At 40.1% G+C, this 23749-nt stretch overlaps 1 protein-coding gene across 1 annotated transcript; it reads left to right on the top strand.

The window, feature by feature from the left end:
• The first annotated feature begins 8632 nt into the window (after window positions 1–8632).
• On the top strand, window positions 8633–22649 carry adgrl4 (adhesion G protein-coupled receptor L4). The gene is made up of 16 exons (XM_041935663.1): window positions 8633–8720; window positions 9126–9275; window positions 11937–12086; window positions 12779–12928; window positions 13308–13378; window positions 14647–14826; window positions 15184–15367; window positions 15535–15648; window positions 16257–16456; window positions 18225–18404; window positions 19767–19970; window positions 20263–20483; window positions 21075–21141; window positions 21278–21369; window positions 21552–21720; window positions 22094–22649. Exons 1-16 carry the CDS (start codon window positions 8675–8677, stop codon window positions 22154–22156), a joined length of 2241 nt encoding a protein of 746 aa, XP_041791597.1. The 5' UTR covers window positions 8633–8674; the 3' UTR covers window positions 22157–22649.
• Window positions 22650–23749: the final 1100 nt, after the last annotated feature.

Raw genomic sequence — 23749 nt, 5'->3', positions numbered from 1 at the left:
TAATTTCATGCCTGCCCAAAGATCCTAGTTGTGGCCGATGACTTGAATCTTTGGTTTCTAGTTTTTACTTCCCACATTTTTGTAAATGACCAATAAGAGCAGAAAAACACTTTCTATACTTTATACTGTATGATAAATATTAATTTAAGATAAATTATATTTTGTGGCAAGCAGATACATTGTAAGACTGTAAAATAACAACATATGCTAATTAATATATGAAGAGAATCAATACATATGTATAATAGAGTGAAATTATTGTCAGTAGGGAGAAAGACATGATTAACATCAAAGTCTTTCCTTTCAGTCAATAACCTTGTTGCCTAGTCAGACCTTTTCCTCCTCCGCAAAATTAAACGTCACTGCGATGCAGCCTCTAAACAGAAGAAAATAGTTGGCTATTGAGTTTCCTGAATTCCCATTAAGGAGTTGTATACATCGATGTTGAATCTTAAAGAGAAAATCGCAATGCACTGATTATTTTTCCCATCTCTTATAAAGAGGGGTTGTTTTTTTCAAGCCCACTCCCATGAGAACTACACACCTGATTAACAAATAGCTGATATGACCCATGACTTTGTGCTTGCAAAGCCAGCCAGTGTTATTCACTCTATACTGACTTGAATCTGACCCTGTCAAACTAAAGTTAAGGTGCTTCAAGGAACATAAGAAAAAATTATTTTGAGCTACGTTCTTTTTTTTCTTTTTTTGTGGAAATGCACTGCAGTCCCCCTTTCAACTCAAGTGAAATAAAGCAACTTTTCATTATAGGCTCTGTATTGGTCAGTTGCACAGTACACATGTCCAAACTGCAGACCAAGACAGCTGACCCCATTCCACTCCATCATAATCACATACAGGAACTCTGATCTGACAACCCATCCAATTACTTTTACAATTATGACAAGTGGTTTCAAGCGTGTTATCAAAGGCTGACAGATATTTCCAGGGACATCCACTTTGACTCAAGAAACAATTTAGCAAAGAGTTGCTTCACTGGCCTTGAATGCTCCCGTGGAACAAATAGAAATGTGTGGCCTCGAAAACCTTGCATCTCTTCAGCTTAACGTGGTTGAAGAATCACTGCTTGTATGCTGGCTGTTTGGCTCTCATATTAGTCTGTAAATAGCATGGAGGCTTTTGGCCACTTATGTATCAAAACCTATTTGAAAGATCAGTGGACAAAAGTTGTGAGAGTCCAGCTACTACCTCTTCAAAACCATCCACATACTACAGCAGTATTTTTCAGAATGGTTGAATATTTGATTTATTCTATTACTCTGGAAGTGCTGCATAACATTGGCTCACTACGTCCTTGTATTTTAAAAAAGGCAAAACTTACTCATTTTCAGTCTAGTCATATTTCTCTGAACTACCGGTGACATTTAAATGAGGACTTTAACACAGAGAATTAAAAGGGTCAAAGTCAGGAAATACTCAAACTGGGAGTCGAAGACCCTTACCAGTATACAGGGTAAGTCACATAACTATCAGTCTCACAACTTTTGAAATATGACAGTTGTGTGGCTGAAAAGGAAAATGGTGTCTGCTGCTCTGTTCCTATTGTTCAGATGTGAGAGGAAGCAGACCCTAACCTGTCACCTGACCATCAGGCAGCTGCTTGAGACAGAGCCAAACGCCCCTTTTTCCACTACATCTCCATGAACAATGCAGTGTGGGTGGTGAAGACGCACTTATTGCAAAATGACAGTTCCTGTCTGCCTTCACATCCACAGTAGTGACAGTAAAGAGGCTAGAATGGGATACTATGTCATTTTAGAAACAATGTTGTTTTTTCTTATCTGCATGCTGTTTTTAAATGTTTTTTCACCTAACAAAATGCCGTAGAAAATAAAATAATGTATCAGCAATTCATTTACATACAGCACATTTTGATTGCTAATTTTATGGTCAAAACTCATTCACTGCTCCCCATAAAAACTCAATTGGTTAAGTGTGCTGTAAATTGTCTCATTCTCATCCAAGAGGCTTCAACTGACTCTTGGGGTGTACCAGGCATTTATCCTTTTGAAGGATCGTTGACCCACCCAGCCATCATGTCATTGCCATCAATGCCAGTCCTGCCACTTTCATTGTAATGCAACTAGCTAACGAGCAAAGGTACGGTTCACAAGGGTTGGTTCCAAATAAAATCCTGACAAATTTTGAAATTGAGTTGGATCAGACTCATGTGAACAAATGTCACTGATTGTCAACAATGTCACACATTAAACTTACCAGCATACAGAACAGCACTGCATCAAGCTTTTTCTCCATCTATCACACATGTTAGCTCTTTCTCTTTTGCTGTCTCTTTTTCTTTCTGCAACTTTTCCACATCTTTTTATTTTCTGGGCCATTTGGTTGCATTTCTTTTCACTTTTTCCCTATTGCTGTCCCACAAACCCAAAGGCAAGCATTGCAATAACTTTAAGCTGACATACAGTGTGTCAAAAGTCCTCTTTCCTCCTCACATCATTGATTTGGACATCCAGATTCACACAAGTGTCAAGCACAAAAATCTAACTTGTGCAGTCCTCTCTTCAGCTCATACGGAGTACTGAGGAACTTTAGTGGCCCTGCTATAAAACAAAAGGACCAACAAAAGTAAAGTGTATCTTTAAATTGAGATACGGTGGTAAATATAGTAAATATGACTAGACTATACTGGACTGATTGTACTAGACTGGTCAAATTCCATTTTATCATCACAAAGAGAATGAGCACTAAGCAGTGGATTTTAGCCGAGCAGATGCATTACCTCAGTCAAGTTACTCACACACTCTATAATGTGAAGTCATTAACGGCAAAATCAGTCATTTTGGGAGGATACGAACTGTCACTGTCACCACAATGTAGCTAGGTAGTCTCAACCCATACAACTCCGTGTAACACTTAATCTTTTATTTCAATGAGGTGGTAAACACAGTTGTAGGCTGCAACAGCCAATCGCATGACCAACAGCGGAAAATAGCAAATTGACCATTCTGAGGCACTGTGGGTGCAGGACCTAAGGACATATACTAGTATGTATTCTTACTTTTAGATCAATGGAGAGGTATGTTAGCCAGGCATTTAAAAATTTAAATTTTACCAGTTATGTAGGTCATAACATGATGTGTTACACAGTGAGAAGCTACATAAAATGATAGTTATTCAGGATCTTGGCATAACTGAAATTATCTACAAGGGCGAGAGTGCCATCTGCTGGCTGTGTACTGTAGGTGTCAAAAAGAAGTGCTGGTTAAAATACACCGCACGCCGAAGAAGGTTCAAAACACGAAATGTCGCACATCGTACAGTCAGACACAAAGGTAGGCTACCGTTGTTTCATTTTGCTAGTCACCAGTAGATTAATTATGCATCCGTTTTGTTAGAATTCAGTTAGCGTAACATTAACACTAACAGCAAACACTAACTCTATCATTAACTAACTTAAACTTTGTATATCACTCATTTGCCTCTGTCGAGACGTTCTCATTATTTGGGCATTTGTTTTTCGTGTGTATTTTATACATTTCTGATGATGAACAACCAACAGAGGAAAAGATGACATGACTCTCATTCCCTATTGTCAAGGGCAGTATTCGAAACCACCTACTATACTAGCAGTACGGACTGATTTGGCAAAAATGTAGCTTGTAGCATGCAGTTTGCAAACAAAAGCAAAGTCTGCAGAATGCCAAAAATACCTGGATGTCATACTGAGTTGGCAAAAATCTTAGGCAGGAGGGTTTTTAAAAAAAAAAAAAAAAAAAAGTTTCATATTGTATTTCATCACTAAATTCACCTTTGAACAAATTTTGAGTCAAGGAATCGACAAGGTAGACATTTTTAGAGTTGCGAAGCTCCGTGAGCTCCTTCCGAGATAGCCCGCCAGCCGGCTGGCCAGTCACTCTCACAGACCCCGATTAACCACGGTCACACAGGCCACTGCAGCCAGCACAGCAGACCTCAGCAGCGGCAGAGGAAAGCCAGGCCCACAACTGAAAGATATTTTTCATTTTCATACAGCCATTATTCTGTCATTACATTATTTTTTAACATGTTATATGGAACTTATGCAACAAAGGGGGAAATGTTCACAGTGTGGCCAAACCAGCACGGGCATTAACACAAGCAAAAATACTATCAATCAACAAGTTTTATGAAAAGGCACCACACTTGATTGAAGCAAGGACAAAAAAAATAAACTTCCAAAGCAACAGAAAAAACAGGAGGACGAGCTCCAACTTGCATTACATTTGCAGTGAAGTGGAATAAAATGTTGGTGAATCAGGTTCCTATCAACCGTCAGATAGTCGTTACCCATTTCTAAGGTAAATGTTCATTTTTTGGAAAATTGTGAAAATACACATTTATAATTTTATTTTCTTAGAGCATAATGCTACAAGGTAGTGGTGATTTGCCATTATCTGTGTTATTGTTTGCCTTCGCTATGCAAAAGCAGAAACTGGCTAAGCCTGGCCTAGAATCCTGCAAAATAAATAAATAAAAATAAAAAACAGCTTCATAGTGTTTGAAAAGCATCACACAGCATGTAGTACATACTGCATACTGCATTTGTCAACAGTATGTAGTAGGTGGTTCTAAATAGAGCCCAGATCTCCACAGAAAGAAGCTTTTCAAGACAGTGTTTTAAACTTACCACCTTGTAGCATGACGTTGGTTGCTTGCAAACAGTCCTGTCAGCTCCATTTCTTCAGTAAAAAAGCCTGCTGATGTTTGCCAGTTGGAATTCCCTCTGTGGCCGCAAAACACATGAGAAACCTCTGATCGATTAAACTGGGATTAGTGGACGCTGTCAGAGGCTGGAGCTAGCTCTAGCAGAGTGTAAGCTAGCAACAGCCTTCCTAGCAACACTAAGGCAACAAGCAGCCAATGCCTCCTCTCTCTCTTACAAGCATCCGGTTGTATTTTTTTAAGATCCGGTCACACCAGAAAGTGGACCATCGAACTTCATCCACGCTCCATCAAACGAAAACCGCTACTGTTAGGTGTTTGTGACACCTCGCTAGCTACTTCTTACAGCTAACGAGCTGGTAAACTGCTGTAACGTTAGCCGCCAAGCTAGCGGCTAATACGCTAGCCAGCCGACAACATGCTAACTCTAAACAGTCACGATAGCTCTCCAAACGTATTCTTTCTTTCTCTGCACTTGCTCATTTACTCCCCCCACGCATCATTCTCAGCACTGTACATAATTTAATTAAATAAAGAGTTTGTGAAGGTGGTAAAAAAAAATCCCCAAACTTGTTAGCTTGGGGACAACAAGTTCATAAGATCTTTTGCAAACCTTACCATCGACTCCTGCGTTGTAGCTGTCTGCAAACCATTTCTCCACAAGGTGCAACGGTTAAATAAAAATGGATGGCACAACACAGGTAACAAGCCACGACAGCTTCCTCCATTGCAGACTCTTCCCTTTTTCAAACTCGGCTACAGTCAAGGCCGCCTGCTACTGCTCAACGGCGCAAATTTGGTGTCGAAGTTCACCAAACTCAACTCAAGAAGATGTGCGAGGATTTATTTCTTATGTATTTACCGTACTGAAATATTTCATCATGTTTAAAGCATGTGTAACCTAGCATTAACAACAAGCATGCATAATTTAGTCAGCACACCTGCTGTCATGAATACCTAATGTATAGTCCTTAAATGACCCATATATAATGTACAATATCAACACACACAGATGATCAATATGCATTTTTACACAATACACACTTTTCTGTCCTGATCAGTTGTAATGAAGAACTGATAATATTAATCTGTAGACAGGCTGAAATTGTTGCATTTTGACTTTTATGACTAAAATGAGGTAAAATTAGGTTAGCATGGGCTTTTCATTTCTTTATTTATTTTGCAGTGTTACAGTACTAATTAAAGTGTCTCTTGTTTCTTAAGTGATTAACTCTAGGAGATGTTTTTCAGTGTCAGCAGGGTATTGATTCACTTGTTGTTGTTGTTTTCAGTTATGCAGTAGTTTATATACAAGATCACAAAGTGCAAAGCTTTGCTAAACACATCTATTATTATCCACACAGTTTGCTCAACTATGTTCTTAGCTGTTATAAGATTTATAGTGCGGCAGGCCTATGAATATTACCCTGTTACAGAAAATAATCTTTTATATGTGCATAAGAGAGAGTTTAGATTCTCCAAAAATACAGTTCAAAACACCTAAATTAAACTTGCCTTTCAAGTTTCTTTTCTATTGGTCAGCCAAATAGCTTGTAAAAGACTTCTGAAATTGTGGTGTATTGTTGACTTTCTAGGAGGATAGTCTTGATCCTCTTATCTTCCCATGACCAAAAGCTGACAAATAAAAATGACAAAATCTCATTTTCAACCAAAATTGAAGTTACTGCCTTTTGCTCTTGTGATGCCTGACAGGTGTTATTTCAGCTCCAGGATGGATATTTCCTCTGAATGAAGCGCAGGCTGTTTTATTAAAGCGGCACCACCTATACTTAAGTGTAATGTAAAGCAGGGTTCTCCACTCGCACAGCAGCTGGCATCTCTGAACCTGAGCAGACAGCCTGCTTTGTCTCTTCAACCTTGTGTACTGAAATATTCAAGAGCTCCAAGTTTATGAGACAGTTGCTGCCATATGTGCCCCAGCATTCAGTCCTCCCATCATGGCTGAACATAAGGCCAACATCAGAGCAGATATATGTGAGAAGTGTCAAAATAGATTCTCCAGTGTACTCTGTATTGCAAATCTCAATATTGCCTGAAAAGCATAAGCAACACGCTTCGTTTGCTCACATACACACACACACATACAGAACCCCGCACAAAATTCTGCTACTACAGAGTCAAAATTTCCATATCCATGAGGGAGGGAAGGAAAAGAGGAAACATTTACACAAGGCTGCCTCCACACAGTTGCAGAGATCTTTTCTCTTAGGTGTCTTTTTACAATGTCATTGTGGAGCAAGCAAGCTCCTGTGAGAGCTTTACGAATTTCTCTCTAAATGAGAGATTTCCTGAGACAAAAAAGCGGAGGAGGAAGGGCGCAATCAGTCCAGGTTTGTTCTAGACAACATCACTTCCTTCCTTACTACGAGGAGAGTGTCAGAGCGAGACATTCAGATGTGGTTTTCACCGAGCACTTTCCCAGGACAGTAATGCGGCGCAATTCTAATGGTGTCATTGAAAGCAGCTGCCTTTCTCAGCAATAAACTAAACGCCTTGCCTAAGCAATTCAAGCCGCCTCCACAGACTGCAATACAGTCAACAAAGAACTTATCTTCCAAGTGAAACTATTCATCAATGAATGTGTTTGTGTGTCAAAAAGTAAAAGGCGGTTTGAAAAGACCTCAGTTACACCTGAATGGCTACTTCTCTTTTCGAGCCATTGTCGCTGCTTCACATTTGAATTCACCTGTTTCCTAACTGCCACTGCCAGTTAAATTCCACCTTAAAACAACAATTCTGAGTATTGATATTCCCGGGCGCGACGGATTTGCAGAAATATAAATATCTGCACTTGAAATGGGTGCTTTGAAGGAAGATGAAAATCTTAAAACTGGCATGTGCCATGTATTGTGTGGGTCGCTAACCCGCCAGCGAAAGCAGCGCCCGGTCCTGCTCATTTCCCACACAGAGAATGGGGTCATTAGTGCATGACAGATGTCAAAGAACCAAAATGTGTTGTGCTATCACTTATCTTCAAAGGCACACTCAGTATATAACTGCAGCACAAAGGGCCTTAAAAGTCTGTTTATATATCTATTTTTGTTCAAAAGCACTGTTACTTCAGCCCTGCTGATAGAAATACACTCTCTTTTTAAGGCACTATGCATAGAAATGTAAAACAATAGCAAACTGCACAGGATTTCAACAACTTTATAAATGGCGTATGGTATCTTCAATAAATCACTGTTTCAGAGGAAAACGTGTGTACAGACAGTTTAAAAGAAGATCAGAGCTAAAAATGTGGCCATTGTAAAGACTGGACTACTGAATATTTTCTTTCACTTTCTTTTCTTCTAAACAAGATGTGACTCATAGCCACAGTACATGACCCCATAAGGCAAGAATTTAGTTGTTAGTAATGTTAAAAACGGTGAGTGACCCCACATGCATCAAACACTGCTTTGGCAAATCTGCATCACACTCAGTATATAAACTGAGATTCAAAGGCTTGAATCAGGTAGTTTCAGCTGTAAGAAGAGCTGGGAGAAGTCCAGCTATTTAGGCCTTTCTGTGTTTCTGATGGCAGAAACACAGCACTGGAGCGTGTGTGTGTATTTGTGTACAGCCCTCTGCGGAAGGGAGGGTGGTCGTCCTTCCGTGAAGTTAGTCGGTGTTGTTTTGGCCTGTGTTTGCATAACCTACTGTACGTGTTCGAGTGAGAACAATGGCGTGGAGGCTTCCAAAATGGAGACATAAATCACAGCAAAAAAATGTGAGCGAGTGCTTCTGAAACTTCTTTTCTATCAGGTGTATAATGAGGCCAAATGAGAGAGCGCGCTGGGCGCTTTGTGTCAGAGCGGCTGGTGGAGGCAGAGAGAAGAAGGCTGTGTGTTTTTCAAAGCAGATTAAAGATCAAGACAGGAAGGGCCAGGTTTAGGGAAACAGGAAAACTGATGCAAGGAAATGGACGACGTCACCAGCCAGCCCACCACAGTCTGTGCTAAAAGTGAAATCCAGACCCAGCGCAAGCATGGAGTCTTTGCTCAAGTCGCCAATGAAACTTGTACTTTTGACAGGTACGTGAGCTTATCTATCCTCTGGCATATTAGCAGGTGTCTGCCAGGGAGGCAGCAGCAGGCGAATCTGCATTTATGGGGTCTCCATATCAATTTTGATTGGTTTGGGCTGTGTGAAGGAGCCGCTTGACATGAGATTTGTAAATAATTTTTAAAAAATTAGATTTTTTTTTGTAATTTACAACAGAATTGTTGCTTTGCTAGTTAATCTGTAGTCTAAACTTGAATGTGCTGTAGTTCAGTGGATTAGTTCAGTGGCCCTTGTGTGGTTACATGAGCAGCAGGTCAACGCAGCAGAGATAAGGAGACATTTTTTACATTTTACATGCTTAAAAAGAACAGTTCGGCATGTGACTCATTACGAGTATTTCAACACTCTTGTGTTTGGTGCTTGTGTCGACGCAGCGTGGCTCTCCAGTCTGATGGATCCATGCAGCCTCTCTGACATTTGTGATTCTTGTCACCGACTCGCAACATGCACGGCCCTGAACGGATCAAACCACGCCTGCTTCTGCAACCACGGATACACTGGAGACGGAACAACGTTTTGCAATGGTGAATATAAACACACAAAGCCTCCCATATGTTATTCTGTATTTGCAACGATGCAAGCGTACAACCAGCCTCGCCTGTTCGGTGCTGTCGTCTGCAACTGTTTGTCTCTCATTAGCTTTAAATTTTGCAACGGTGAGCCCCAAAATATCACACATGTACCAGATTATGTTCAAGGATGTTTAAGCCAGCGTGTTGCTTTTCTTAGTCCACAGATGCAGAGGGGGATTATCAACATTAGTGATTTTTATGTGGGAGGAAACTTTATTTTTACCAACTAATTTTAGCCATTTGTGTAAGTAATTTGTGTAACGTTATGTGTCCTTACCCTCTCTGAGAGTCTGTATTTGTTGGGCCAGCTGTGGTGGTTTGGAAAATGCAGTTTTAATCTTGCCTACCAACGAGTTGGCAGCTCACTTCATTGAGAGTTAATTACAGAGAAAACACTGCATTGTTAAAAAAAAGCTTTATTCGTAACATTTTTAATGGCCAGCGTTGCCTCTCAGCCAGCATTGTTACTCCTGTTTTGTTTCTGGGCTGTTTAGAATTCCTGGAACCCTTTTTGTTTCCTGACCAAAACTGATCACAATCACAGTAACAGCTTACATCTTTCAAGGGCCAAAAGTAAATAAAAATGGGAGAAGTATAAACTCTGCAGCCAGTGATTTAAAAACAAGAAGGCACGATGGAGTTCAGAGTTAATGGAGCGCTGGTGTCATAGCGGATTTTAAAATGATTATTTTCATTTGGAAATAGGAAATAGGGTGTTATGAATTAGGTTGTGCTGCATTCAGTGTTTTAAACATTCTTTTCAACAACAAAGTGTCAAAAGCACAGAGATGCAGTATCCTACTTGAAGATCAAACCAACACATCAAAGTGAATCATGAAATATGTGGGTGCAACGTGCAACAATGATGGTTCAAGGATCCCATGTGTTATGGAGGTATTTCCCCTTTGGATACGGTCACCTCCCTCATCAGAGCAGAGGATTTCCCTTCCCGGACAGCTTTTGTGCAAAAGGTACAGAGGAGAGGAAGAGCACAGCGTCCATCATACCTAGACAAGAGAAAACAACAGTGGAAAGTTTTAGCAGGTCACTTCCAATAAACAGGGAGAGCACAGACGGAAGGTGTGTTTGAAAATAAAGCTGGAGCAGCACTTTCTAGAATGTGTGGGCCACATCCGCAGCAAACTGCTCCGCATCTGCTGCTTTTTAAACCTGGCCAACAGAGTGGTCCGAGATGCTCAAAATCAAACATCGGCAAAAACAAAAGCACAGCGATCACAAACGTTAACAATAAAAATTGGCATATAAGTTAAAGGCAGCCAAGCCTTTAATCAGACTAACTTAGTGGAGCCTGAGAGACACAACACAACTGAGCCTCATCAAGTTCAGATCAACTCCCGGACCCAGGATCAGGATCAGGTTTAGGAGTTCTGAAGTAGTAATCTAATTGTGGAGGGCATTTCCAGTCAATATTTGTGTGAACGTGCACTCCGCCAAAAAAACCCACACAATTCCTGGTTGACTGCATTCAGGAAATCCACATTGTTGCTCATCATAGTAATCATCACTGCCGAATTTATGGCTAAACACTAGCTCTGGTTTGTGCTGTTTGGAAAACAGATGTTAAGAACTGCTGTCAAGCAAACAGCAAGAGCTTTCTGATAGTCCGGCCATTAAGAAGAAGACATTCATTGTTAAAGAGCAGAGATTTAAATTTCTTCACCAACTGCAGACCAAAATGCAAATCCCCCACAAGACTTGCAGATTTTTGAGTATTGAAATATACATTTTTGATAAACTAACACTTTGTCATGACACAACTGCAATTATCTCCAAATATCTCCAACAGGAACTTGCTACACGTCAGGGGCATGTCCATGGCCTGGGGCCTGAGGATGGGACTGGCCGCCCCTATAATCTGATTGGCCACCCCAAATACCATCCAATTATTTTAAAATGTGATTGGCTATCTGTTCAGTGATGTGGTGCATGGATGCTTCCTATTATATTTGTGTGGTGGTGTTGTGTTGTCTTTTAAATATAAATTCTTTAAACATCAGTGTAAGAAACTGTAATGTTGGTCATTAGATATGCAAAATGGTAAATTAATACTATTCTTCGTGTGTGTGTGTGTGTGTGTGTGTGTGTATACTTCATGTCACCCCTGCATGGGCCACCCACTTGGGCCACCCCAGTCAAAAATATCTGGACTCACCACTGCTACACATTTTTCTATAGTATGTGAAAAGGTGGAAGGATACTTGATAGATTGAACAAAAGTGAAAAGAAGAACACACTGTAAATCTTGCACCAAACATCATAAATTGATAAGTTTGATGGTCTCCAAAGATAAAAAAAAAAAAAAAAATTAAAAATAACTAAACTTTTTTCAGGAATTTTTATTTGTGACAAAAATGAGGAGTACGTCCAGCAAGTTTCTGGTCAGTACTCGGCCGGTTGGTTTCATCCTCTGGAAATCACAGCAACATGATGGCGGCTGGTAAAATCTGCAAAGACATTTTGATTTTCTTTGCGCATCCAACTAGATTTTCTCAAAAAGGCTGAACCTTTTTAAGCCTGCATTAGTCTTTCTTAAATTTGATTTCCTGACACAGCTAACCCGGTTTGCTTTCTATCCTCGTCTTTCCCCCACAGACGACAACGAGTGCCAGAATGTGACTAATATCTGCGGGGAAAGGGGGAACTGCACCAACACAGCGGGCAGCTACTACTGCACATGTGTCTCTGGATACACATCTACAGGACTGGGCAAGTTCCAGCCCAATGATGGCACCGAATGCATCGGTAACGTCCGATTCACTCACTATTAAAACAAAAAATTTGTTTTGCCGCTTGCATAACCTGGACAGAGGAGCTCACATACGACTGGGCAAGATATCATGTACACGAGCGAGTGTGAAAGCAGTTACCACACAGCTGTGAGGGTGTCAGGACTCTGTGTGTGTGTGTGTGTGTGTGCGTGTGTGTGTGAAATGTTTTCTCTTTCGCTGTACTGCGGAGGATAAACACATTGGAGCTGATTTTTTTTTTCCCTCGGCCTTTCGCTTCCTTTCCATCTGCTATTCTGAGTAACCACCTGAGATCTTCTGCTCCATTTGCAATAGAAGAGCAGCACCTTTAACCCATGCTGCTGCATAAGCTATTCCTGCACACTTCCAACTGGGTGGCACACACCATTTAATACAGTGCAGAAGCATGGAGCTGATTTATGAATATTCAAATGTGTAATATGCATGCAAGAATCGCAGTTTCTCTTCCAAAATCAATTATACAGTGTATTAAATGTAATGAACTACTACTTATGCCACCATCTCTATTTGTACGAAGGTAAATCATTTTCACTCATTTAGAGGTACAAATACTTTATGGACGTGTCTATTAACAGCTGTATTTATTCTGCTATCAGTTATATTGAGAAGGTCATCATTTCGTGCTCATCTTTAATGTGAGCAGAACTCTTCGTTTGCATCTTCCAGATATTGATGAATGCAAGTCAGGACAGCTCTGCGGACCCAACTCACGCTGCCATAATACGAATGGATCCTTCTATTGCACCTGTCAGCGTGATTACGTCCCAACTTCAGGCACTAAGCACTTTCATCCAGAGAGAGGCATAAGATGTAAAGGTCGGTATGAGGATGGAAGAGCGTACGTGCACACACGCACATACACACACACACACTGGTACTTACATCCAAGGACATACATTTTTCTTCATCTCTTTTTTTAAACTTGCTCTCTCACACATGCACACCTAACACAGAACCAGAATGTTTTAAACCGTTCTTTTTTGTGAGAATCTATTATGCAATACATCAAATAAACGGTGCAATCTTAAATTTTCTGATGTTTTAAGCAATGTTGATCACAAAGAGAGCCGTGTGATGTTATGCCTGTGCAAGTTTTATGCAATTCAGACTTTGCCGTAACAGGCTTTGTCCTGGTGAAATTATGGAAATAAAGCAAGCAATCAAAGAGATACTTTCGGTGTTTGTTGTTTTCCAGAGCATCCCCAAAAATACTGCCATGACAACATCGGGTGCATTACACAGGCTGTCAACAAAACACTTGAATATGTAAGTACCCCTCCTCAGGATTTCAACCAAATAAGGTAAAGGTTGATGTGATGACACTGCCCTCTGTTGGAGAGACATGGAACAAACATGAAATGAGACCTACTGAAACTCCATCGCTCAGTTACAAGGACAAACACCAGCCACTATTGTCTAACAGCCACTTGAAGTGTTGATGGTGTCAAACCTGCAGTTCTAGACCTTCTGCTGCACCACCTATAGGCAAGAAAAACAACAGCAGCTGTGGTTTAGGACTGACAATGTCAATGTGCACCATCTACAGGCAAAGAAAGTAATAGATTTTGCAAATTTGACTCAAAGGACACCTGCAGAACAAACAAATTATATATTTTTCTTAAAAATATTATGACCTTTATTTAACTAAGATTGCAGCAGAGACAACTTCCATTATACGGAGATCATTTCAAGAGAGTCTCAAGTTTGTGCTTCCTGAAGACAGAATCAGTGACGTACCTTAGGCGTGTGTCAGTGTGTATTTCAGGGCTTTTCAGGAGTTCGTTTTTTAACGAGAGCATGTTAATATTTTCTGCAGAATACTGGGAGAGGTCCAGTGTCATCATGCATCCTCTTTTCTCCAGGATTACCCTCCTGGTTAATGAAGAAGAAGATTAAAATACTTAACTCTGACTAGGTGACCATTTATACAGACAATTAACGTAAAGTCGGCTCACTGGTTTTAAACTGAACGTTAAGCTCAGTTCATAGAAACAAACATTAAATTGATTAAAGGAAAACATTTGGTGCTTTACAGCTTCAGACTTCATGTCTAGAAGAGCATTTTCCACTTATGTACAATGTGTGAAAATAATATTCTGTTTCTGTATTATTTAACAAAACACTCCAACAAAACAGCTGCTGTAAAAATCTGCAGCAGTCGTTGCCTGCAGGTGGCACAAGTGTTAAAATTTCATCAGCTATTACTTTCAGAATTTGTAAGAGGTGATATTACCAAGTCTAAACTGCTGCTATGACCTTTCTGTCCTACGGTGGGCAAAGTCTTGTCTGAGAGTGACCAAACAGCTCCTCCTTGTGGAATCTCCAGCTTGCTAAACATGTATGTGAACACTATGGAGAGTGTGAATGTGATATACACCAAATCTGTCTGCAGAGAACCAAACGAAATCTACAGTGCATCAGTATTTTTTAAGAAATAATGAAGGACTTGGTGCAACATGAGAATGCTGCTTGAATGTGATATCATTAATACTCTTAGACATACTTGACCACAGATATATTTCTCCCCATCCTAGATGAGCAACCTCACCGAGCCCCACATCCTGCTGAAGGAAATTGCCCAGCAGACATCCGGCGATCTCACCTCAGTGGAGGTGATCGCGTATGTCGAGGCCCTGAGCCGATCCGCATCAACACTGGCTGCAGGAGAGAAGGACTACACTGTCAAACCATCCATCATCAACTCAACCCTTACAGTAATCTTTGTTTACCTGTCCTGTTCGTCATTCAGCGGCTGGAGTTCTGCCTGAACTGCAGTTATGCTGGTTTAGGGAGGGAAAAAAAATGCCACTGCAGACAATCTAGTTCCTTCTTATCAGGTACTGTGCAGTTCTGCAGAAGACAGTTTAGAGGCTTTTCTTTTGAAGCTGCAGTCATTCATGAGGGAAGAGAAATATCTGTTATGTGTGCTCAAAAATAATAAAAGCCACATCATATCCAGTAATTATTGACACATCAAAAGGGACAAACCAATATTAACATACCTAATTAAATCGTACTGCAGCACAGGCGTATTTTACATGCTATTATACAGACTGAAAACTCTTCAACAGAAATTCGTGAAAGCGGTGAACAACTTGGTGGAGAAGGATGAGCTGGTTGCTTGGAGCAGAATGAAAGAGGAGCGTCGGGAACATACCATCACAAAGCTGCTACACACCGTTGAAGAAAGTGCTCTGACACTGGCCGGCAACTACAAAACCCCAGCTGAGCTCGAAATCAAAGCCACTGAAATGGGTGAGATAATTATTAGCACAGAGCGCTCTCACAGACGCTCAAATTATATTAAATTGTCCCGCCATTCATCCCACCTGTGTGCAGGAAAGTGAGGTTTCAGATAATTGTCATTTTCATACGTTTAATTCCTTCATATCCCTGACTTTTTTCCCCCCCCTCGACCACAGAATTGAAACTCTTCACTTTTGATGCTCATCACGCAAAAGCCGAACTGTCTGCTTCCATGGCAGGAGATCATATAAATCTGACTCCAAAACTGAGACGGGAAGAGGACAGAAATGGTAAAGTAGCCCAGTTAATGTTTAAAGGATGGTAAAATCAAAAATGCCTTTTCAAAGTTGTGACCATCTGCATGCTTGGGTGAGCTGGGAGTACTGTTGTGCCATATGTTGCCATATGCCACATTCAATGTACGCCAAAGAAAAAGTATTCATATTTTCTTTTTTTTGCTCTCTCTTAATAACAAATATAATGATGTAAAGTCTATTTTTATGCCTTTGGGGGGCACATATTACAATTTGCTCTGATAAAATCTGATTCTGGGACAAGTCACCCACCCTGAATTTACACAAGCAGCAGACACTTCAAACAGACATGAACTCCAGTTTATATTTCAATCACATTAATTCCTGTTTGGTCTCTGTTCCATGCAGGAACAAATCAAATCATCAAAGAAAATTCATGATGCTAACTGACTTTATTTGACATTTGTTTCCCGTCAGTGTGGCGAATTGTTAAATACACACTCTGAACTCTGGTCAGATCTGCACACTGACTGTAAATCTCCAAACAGATCGTAGAGACAGTGTTCATTGCCTGGCTTAATTTAGCCCAAAATGCAATAACTTTGACTCCCTTCTGATTTTTGTCAAACTTTTTTGTCCATCAGGAAGTGTGTCAGTGGTGTTTGTGCGGTATGACAGCATCGGTGACATCCTGAAGCCGAGCAGCGACCCAGGTGTCACCGACTACTCGAGGTATGCAGGAACAGGGGAAATCACTGTCAACTCCCAAGTCATAGCAGCAGCCGTCAAGCCTGCTGACGTTTACCAACTTGACCACGTCACCTTCACTCTGAGACACAACGAGGTAAAGACTATACGGAGTGCTGAGGCTTGATACATTGTTTTTCCACTTCTGCACCCTTAACTTATACCCTCCAAATGTATGCCGCTTCGCAGTATCACTGTGTTTTTTTGTGCAAAAGGCATCTGGCAGTCAGTTTTTGGAGGATTTTCTTGAGAATTGTGATTCGGTTGTAGATGGTGGATCTTTGCAATTCTTCCTTATTCAATTCCTTAATGACTTCATACATTTGAGCAAGATTTTAAGCAACTAAAGCACCATCTTTCTTCTTCTTCCTCTATTGGCACATACAGACTGACACATCCCTGCTACCTTAAACCTGCTGCTACCTTTTCTGTGTCATATATGATTAATTTATCAACAGTAACTTCTGGTAGGATCTTGTCAGTTTTAAACACTAACATCCCATCAAATGTATCTTCGTCAGAGTCATCGTGGCGTTCTCTTTCTGTGAGGAATAACCTCCTTATTCCCATACTGACCCTGGCACTAACTTGATAACTGCCACAGTTTCCATTAGAGTCAAATTTAAACAAACTCACATGGGAGGAGTAGTTAGTGCTTTGTGTAAGGTTTTATGAAATTTGAAGATTTGCCTCCATGTATTCCTGCAATGACCCCTCAGTTAAGCGGAAATGGAAGCGGAAAGGTGAACAGACGATGGAGGCAAGCGAGTAATGAGGGAAATAACCCTAAAAGTTAATGTACTGTTTTTTTCTTTTAAGATAATTAAAATGTATGAGAAAGTGAAATGATTATTTTTGTTGGACCCCTGAGGCTTAAGCCTAACAAAGGAGGTGTTGATTTATGTTGAGCAGCGAAACTCCTCCGTAAATTGCCTTTCAAGAGCAACAATCAATAATTTGGGCTCCTTTTTGGTGCGGAAGCTTTCTGCTAGTGAAGCGCTGTTATCCTGTGATGCACTGGCTTTTTTTCTTACTTGCACCTGTTTAGTGTTTTTGTGACACTCTGCACAGATTAACTTGAAAGAAAATGTAGCGACTCAAGGGACTAATTTGCTATCATATAATAAAAAAAATCATAAATATTACACCAACTACGAAACTTACAGATCTAATTAAATATAAAAATATTAAAGAACTAGAAAATAGACGTAAAGACAACCTTAAAAACACCAGACCACATTCAAATTCAATTAAATTTATTTATATAAATGTGAATTTTTACTCCGAAATTGCACATAATAATTCATGGAAAATATGGTGCCCTCTGCTTTCAATGTGTTCATGTGAATTTTAATGATAAAACATCTGCCTCTTGTCAGCGTTCATGCTTACTGCTGTAGATTTGTACATCCCAGTGAGATTCCCTTCCCGTAAAATACCGACAGCGAGCTGCCGTTCCCGCGGCACATTGTGTGCAGCGTACATGGCTGCAATTTATGCCCCGTGCCATTCATATTGACCCATGTTCATGCATGATAATTATTTGGGATTTTATTTTTGGTAAGTTCTAAAGTTGTGAGACAATGAGAATATTAAGAAAAGCCAATGCAGAACACACAACCTATGAAAACAACACCTAAGTCATAGTTGTGACTTTCAAAATTTGAGCCAAAAATTTTTAATTTAATGTCTGATGCACTTTGTTTGGATAGTAATTCATTTCATTTTTACTTTTTTTTTTTTTTTGCTTTGCTGTTTTTAAGCCCCAGGTGGCGACCATATCACAGAGCGATGCAGTGCAGAAACCAATAATAACAGCACCTTCCACCTCTCACAGCGTCTTTGTTCCTCTCTGTTCCCCAAAGCCCATAGACACTAAAGCTGATGTGACGAAGTGCGCCTTCTGGGAGTACGAGCCGGGCAGCCTGCAGGGCCGCTGGGCCACTCACGGCTGCAAGACGGTCTACGTCAACAGCAATGCAACCACCTGCTCCTGCAATCACCTCACACACTTTGCCATCCTCATGTCCTCTGGGCGAGCCAATGTGAGTGATCATGCATTAAAAATACAACTGCAACCGTGTAAAGGTATTTCCCCCTTTTTTTGGAATTTTTCCACCAGGACTTTAAACATTTATTAAAATGATTTTAGGAAAAGGGACAATCGTGGTGAGCACATTTATTCTCAATGAGGGCAGGAGTTGAACCTCTTATCTGGATTCTGCCAGTAATATTTTTAGTGACACATTGATTGTTCTGTTCTTATCTTAAGAAAAGTATTTATTTATTGAAGCATTATACAAGAGGTACAGAAAACAACTCATTTTAACTTAGAATTATGGTAGCATTTTAAATTAATGTACACATATTCACACATTACTATTGCTTATTAGCATGCATGTTAGTGGCATATTGCCTTTTTATTGTTCATGATAAAGCACTTCTTAATGCCTTATTCTGCATGACCATATTCTACAACTACTAGAATATTTTTTTTAGAACAGTTTCCCCTCAACAACCCCTACTAATTACTAGTAAGTAGTGTCAATTAGTAAGCAAGAACATGAATCATGATCTTAATAACCTAACCCTAACCCTTAATAATCCTAACCCCCAGAATAAGGCATTAATAAGTGCTTTATAATGGCTAATAAATAGCCAGCATCCCACAAATATGCATGTAAATAAGGGGTTAAACCTCATTAATATTCTGATGTTTCCATGCCTAATAAATTCTTTCAGTAAGTGGTTTTCAACTAATGAGCAAAATACTGACGATGTTGTGCTGTATGCTTTAGCCTCTTAATAAGTTAGATCATACTGTTGCAGTTTGGTGAAAACAATGTCTCTACACAAAACGTTTCATTAACTAAAGGAAAAAGCCCACATTTTAGCTTTAGTATGAATAAAATAGGAAAATCTTTGCAGTTTTAAAATGAGCGTAATACCTAAAACTGAATGGATTCCTGCTGTTTAGATTAAACACTGTTTAGATCTACTTCTGTGTGAACAAGGCCAATAACAGTATCTTGCGTTGAACATGCTGCCAGTTATTTTAATAAAATAACTTCTTTCTTTGTGTTTTTTAATACCAAGTTTTTGAAATATTAATATGATATCAAAGATGCCCTTGTCATTTTGTATATCACTCATCACTGCACCCAAATTCCTAGATTAAAATAAAGAGGCAAGGAAATTGAAAACATTTTTTTGAGAGCAACTGGCTGACATCTAACACAGCAGGACCAGAACCAGCGCAGTATGCCTGCAACCCTGTGCACTGGTGTAACCCCAGCTTATTCCCGTGTTATGTGTGTCATGATTCCAAGCAGAAAACACAACAAATTACAAATTCAGCATACCATGAAACTGTGAATGAAACACCTCCCTTTCCATTTGCTTCCCAGCTGGTGGCCCACTATACCATCCTGACCCGGATCACCCAGCTGGGGATGATCATCTCCCTCATCTGTCTGTCCATGTGCATCTTCACCTTCTGGTTCTTCAGCGAGATCCAGAGCACCAGAACCACCATCCACAAGAACCTGTGCTGCAGCCTCTTCATGGCCGAGTTCATCTTCCTGGTGGGGATCAACATGAACACACATAAGGTGAGCTCGGGATGCACTAGAGCCCAGTGAAACCAAGCAGAAGTGTGTGTGTGTGTGTGTGTGTGTGTGTGTGTGTGTGTGTGTGTGTGTGTGTGTGTGCGCACCTGACCCACTATTTCACTTCTCATACAATTTCAGAATTATTTCTGTTTGTTTAAAGACTACTTTGACATGAAAATACTATACATCACCATCAAATAGGTGCAAAGAGGAGCAGAATAACAGTATTTAACTTGCAAACTCTCTCTCTCTCTCTCTCTCTTTCTCTCTTCTTTTGTCTGTTTCTTGGCAGCTATTCTGCTCTGTTATTGCAGGCCTGCTGCACTATTTCTTCCTCGCGGCATTTGCCTGGATGTGCATCGAGGGCATCCATCTGTACTTAATAGTGGTTGGCGTCATCTACAACAAAGGCTTCCTGCACCGCAACTTTTACATCTTCGGCTACGGAAGCCCGGCAGTGGTGGTGGCCATCTCAGCAACACTCGGCTCCAAGTATTATGGCACAGACAAAGTGTAAGAGGAAAGATATTTGAGCGTTTTAGCACAGAGAGGTGGGAAGACAAAGGCTTTTACAAAGACCTCTTTTCCAACTCATTCAGCATTTTTCAGGGAACAAAGATACACAAATTACATTAATTATAAATACAAGGGGACAGAGATTAAATTTGGCCTGCAGGGACGTGAAGGAAGTTGAAGATGCTTGTGGAGAGGAAGGTAATGACTGAATTAGCGTAAAAAAGAAATTCTGAAAGGTTTTGGGTACCATGGAGAGTTTGAATAGGAATCTATAAATAAAAAGTCTGTTGTTTATTAACGTAAAACATAATTAAAAGATTGAGGTTATGCGAAAGACGTGCTGATTGTTCATTACTGTGAGCAGTGGTGGCTTTTCTAACCAATTGTTTTTGTACTTGTGCGATAAGGAGGGTATGTACAAGCCCATACAATGCCGTCATAATTAAGATTAGGGCAGATTAGACGAAGGTAAAATGATAGAATATTGCTCCTGCAGAAGGAAGGATTATTGCAACAAAGAGATCTTCAGACACACAGTCAGTCGATGAAAATGTGTGTTAAATAACACGTTCTATATCCGGATTACAGGTGTTGGCTGAGCACAGAAAACCACTTCATATGGAGTTTCATTGGGCCCGCGTGTTTGATCATTCTGGTAAGATCTGATGTCTTTGTAACATCCTAAAAATGAAAGTATTAATTGAAATCATCAAACAGGGATTGTTTCAAAGATAAATATTCATTTGAACATGTTTGTTTGTCATGTTTGTTTTGCTCGGTCTGCACTAAAGGTTAATCTCCTGGCTTTTGGAGTAATCATCTACAAAGTGTACCGGCACACTGCTGTGAAAAAGCCTGAAATCAGCCACTACGAAAACATCAGGTAGGATTATATGTGCTCTTGTTGAGAAGGTCAAAGGAACACAGAAAATCAAGCTGTAAGTTCCTTATCTGGTGGATTATTCGGGCATCATGTGGTGTCCTTGCACTCTCAAATTGCAATTAGGTCTTTGTTGTTTGCGGCGTTCAGCGATACTCTGTTAAAGTCGGCGTTTTCGCCCTCAGGTCCTGCGCCCGCGGTGCCTTGGCCCTGCTGTTCGTGCTGGGAGCCACCTGGACCTTTGGAGTGCTGCACATCCTCAACGAGACCACCCTCACCGCCTATCTGTTCACCATCACCAACGCCTTCCAGGGGATGTTTATCTTCATCTTCCTCTGCGTCCTGTCTAGAAAGGTAACACTGTGGTTGGGGCTTTTTGCTTTTATTTATTCTACATTCATCCTGGGACTTTAGTTGTGACAGGCAGCAGAGTTAAATGCTTTAATAACAAGCATCAGGACTGTAAGCCAATAAACAGGAAGTCTATTTTATTTTTTATTATTTTTGCTATTTAGAAAATTCAGATTTGTCCTTGAATATCACATTAAATTATTATTATTCGGTGAATATTTGTGTTAAAGCAGCAATATAACAATGAAGTGTAAAATTTGGTGGAGTAGTTTATTGGATAATAAAGCAAAGCAAAGCACTTATATTACATTATATTATATTCTAAGATAACAATGGTGTGTTCTCGTCTGAATCCTTCTTGCATGTGTCATTCCAGATTCAGGAGGAGTACTACAGGCTTTTCAAAAACGTGCCGTGCTGTTTTGAATGCTTGAGATGAATCAATGCGACCAAAGCCTGATCATCTGCACTTGTACAATAATAGTCGACGCTACAGCTCTGCAATATCCTGTGACTCATGCTTTCATTTGTGGAAAATGATGTGGGAGGAATTGTTTAGTGCAGATGTCTAATAAATGAAAACACGTAGCACTTGTACTTTCTAAACATCTTGTTTCCCTTTTAAAAGACCGCCATCGCTTATACATGATGTTTGTTTGTGTTACGTTCAGGATCTTTCCGTACAATACACGCATACAGCTCAATCAACATGTTCACAAAGACGGAGTAACACAAGAATCAACTATTTTCTAGACTTTCTCTTTAATTTAATGCCTTTGCAGTTATCGGCGTCACAGTCCAAATAATCTACACAGTCTATTTTCTTTGTTCCTTTCATGTGTTTGAAACTGATTTGTAAATTATTAAAATGAATGTGGCAAACTAACACGTTCAATTCTTTTATGTGCAAAGTCAATGGTCTTGTTTAATGTGTTCTTCACTTTACCTTTCTGAACATCACACAAGTGTACAGTAAATTAAAGGCGTATTGTTGTGAGGACCGTTTCCACTCTCTGATTCAGTAGGTCAATGGCCCCATCTACTGGACACAATGAGGACACGCTCTGCAGTGCAAGCCTGAACACTTGACACACAACTCTCAGCTGGCAACACCTTCAGTTTATTATATTTGTCGGCCTGCTCAGACAGATGTCCACCTCTGCATATCTTATGCTTGTTTGTAGCTTGCTGCTCCATATGAGCTGTAATGCAGCATTAGTTTAAGGCTTTGTGATATCATGCTGTTCAACCCAGTTTCCAAAAAACAATGCAATCATTTTCAAACAAAGTGTTCAATCAATCATGATACTATCACCTGTTACCAATGAACCTGTTTACCTGAGGAATGTTCCAAACCTCAGGTGGTTTTGAGGGATTCCACAATTTTCTCAGTCTGTTGAGGGAAATCAATGAAGTTGATGAGATAAAACATTGAATATAAAGTCTTTGTACTGTTTTCAGTTGTATACCAGAAATAATTAGCAAATTGTCTATTTAAATTTTAAATTGTTTATTTATTATTTATTTATTATTATTAAATTATTTATTTTTACACAGAAACCAACTAAGGCAGAAGGGCAACGTAGGCAAAAAGGCAAATAACAAAAGGTGCTGAGGTTCAAAATGCTAAAGGACAAGACAAGACCCTGGGTTTAGCTATGACTGGGGTCAACAATCACAAAAGGGCACATAACATACAAGACGATCTGGCACAGGGCAAAGGGAGACGCAGACTATATATACACAAGGTAACAATGAACAGGTGGAGACAATCAGGGCGGGGCAGACAATCAGACAGGTGGGAAGGACACCAGGAAGTGAAGGGTGTGAAACGAGAGCAGAGTTAGGGTTTCACAATACAACAGGAAGTGCATAACAAGACATGGCACTGTGAACAGATACATCAACAGACACGACAAGACATGACAGAAACCATATGAACCACTTATATAAACCATGACCCAAGTAAAAAGCCCTCAGTCTACTTCATAGGTCAGTATTTTTTCACTGGACCAGAGGTGAGCCAACATAA

This window comes from Chelmon rostratus, chromosome 4, assembly GCF_017976325.1.
Source record: "Chelmon rostratus isolate fCheRos1 chromosome 4, fCheRos1.pri, whole genome shotgun sequence".
Taxonomy (NCBI): domain Eukaryota; kingdom Metazoa; phylum Chordata; class Actinopteri; order Chaetodontiformes; family Chaetodontidae; genus Chelmon; species Chelmon rostratus.
This window is presented reverse-complemented; position numbering and strand designations above follow the sequence as displayed.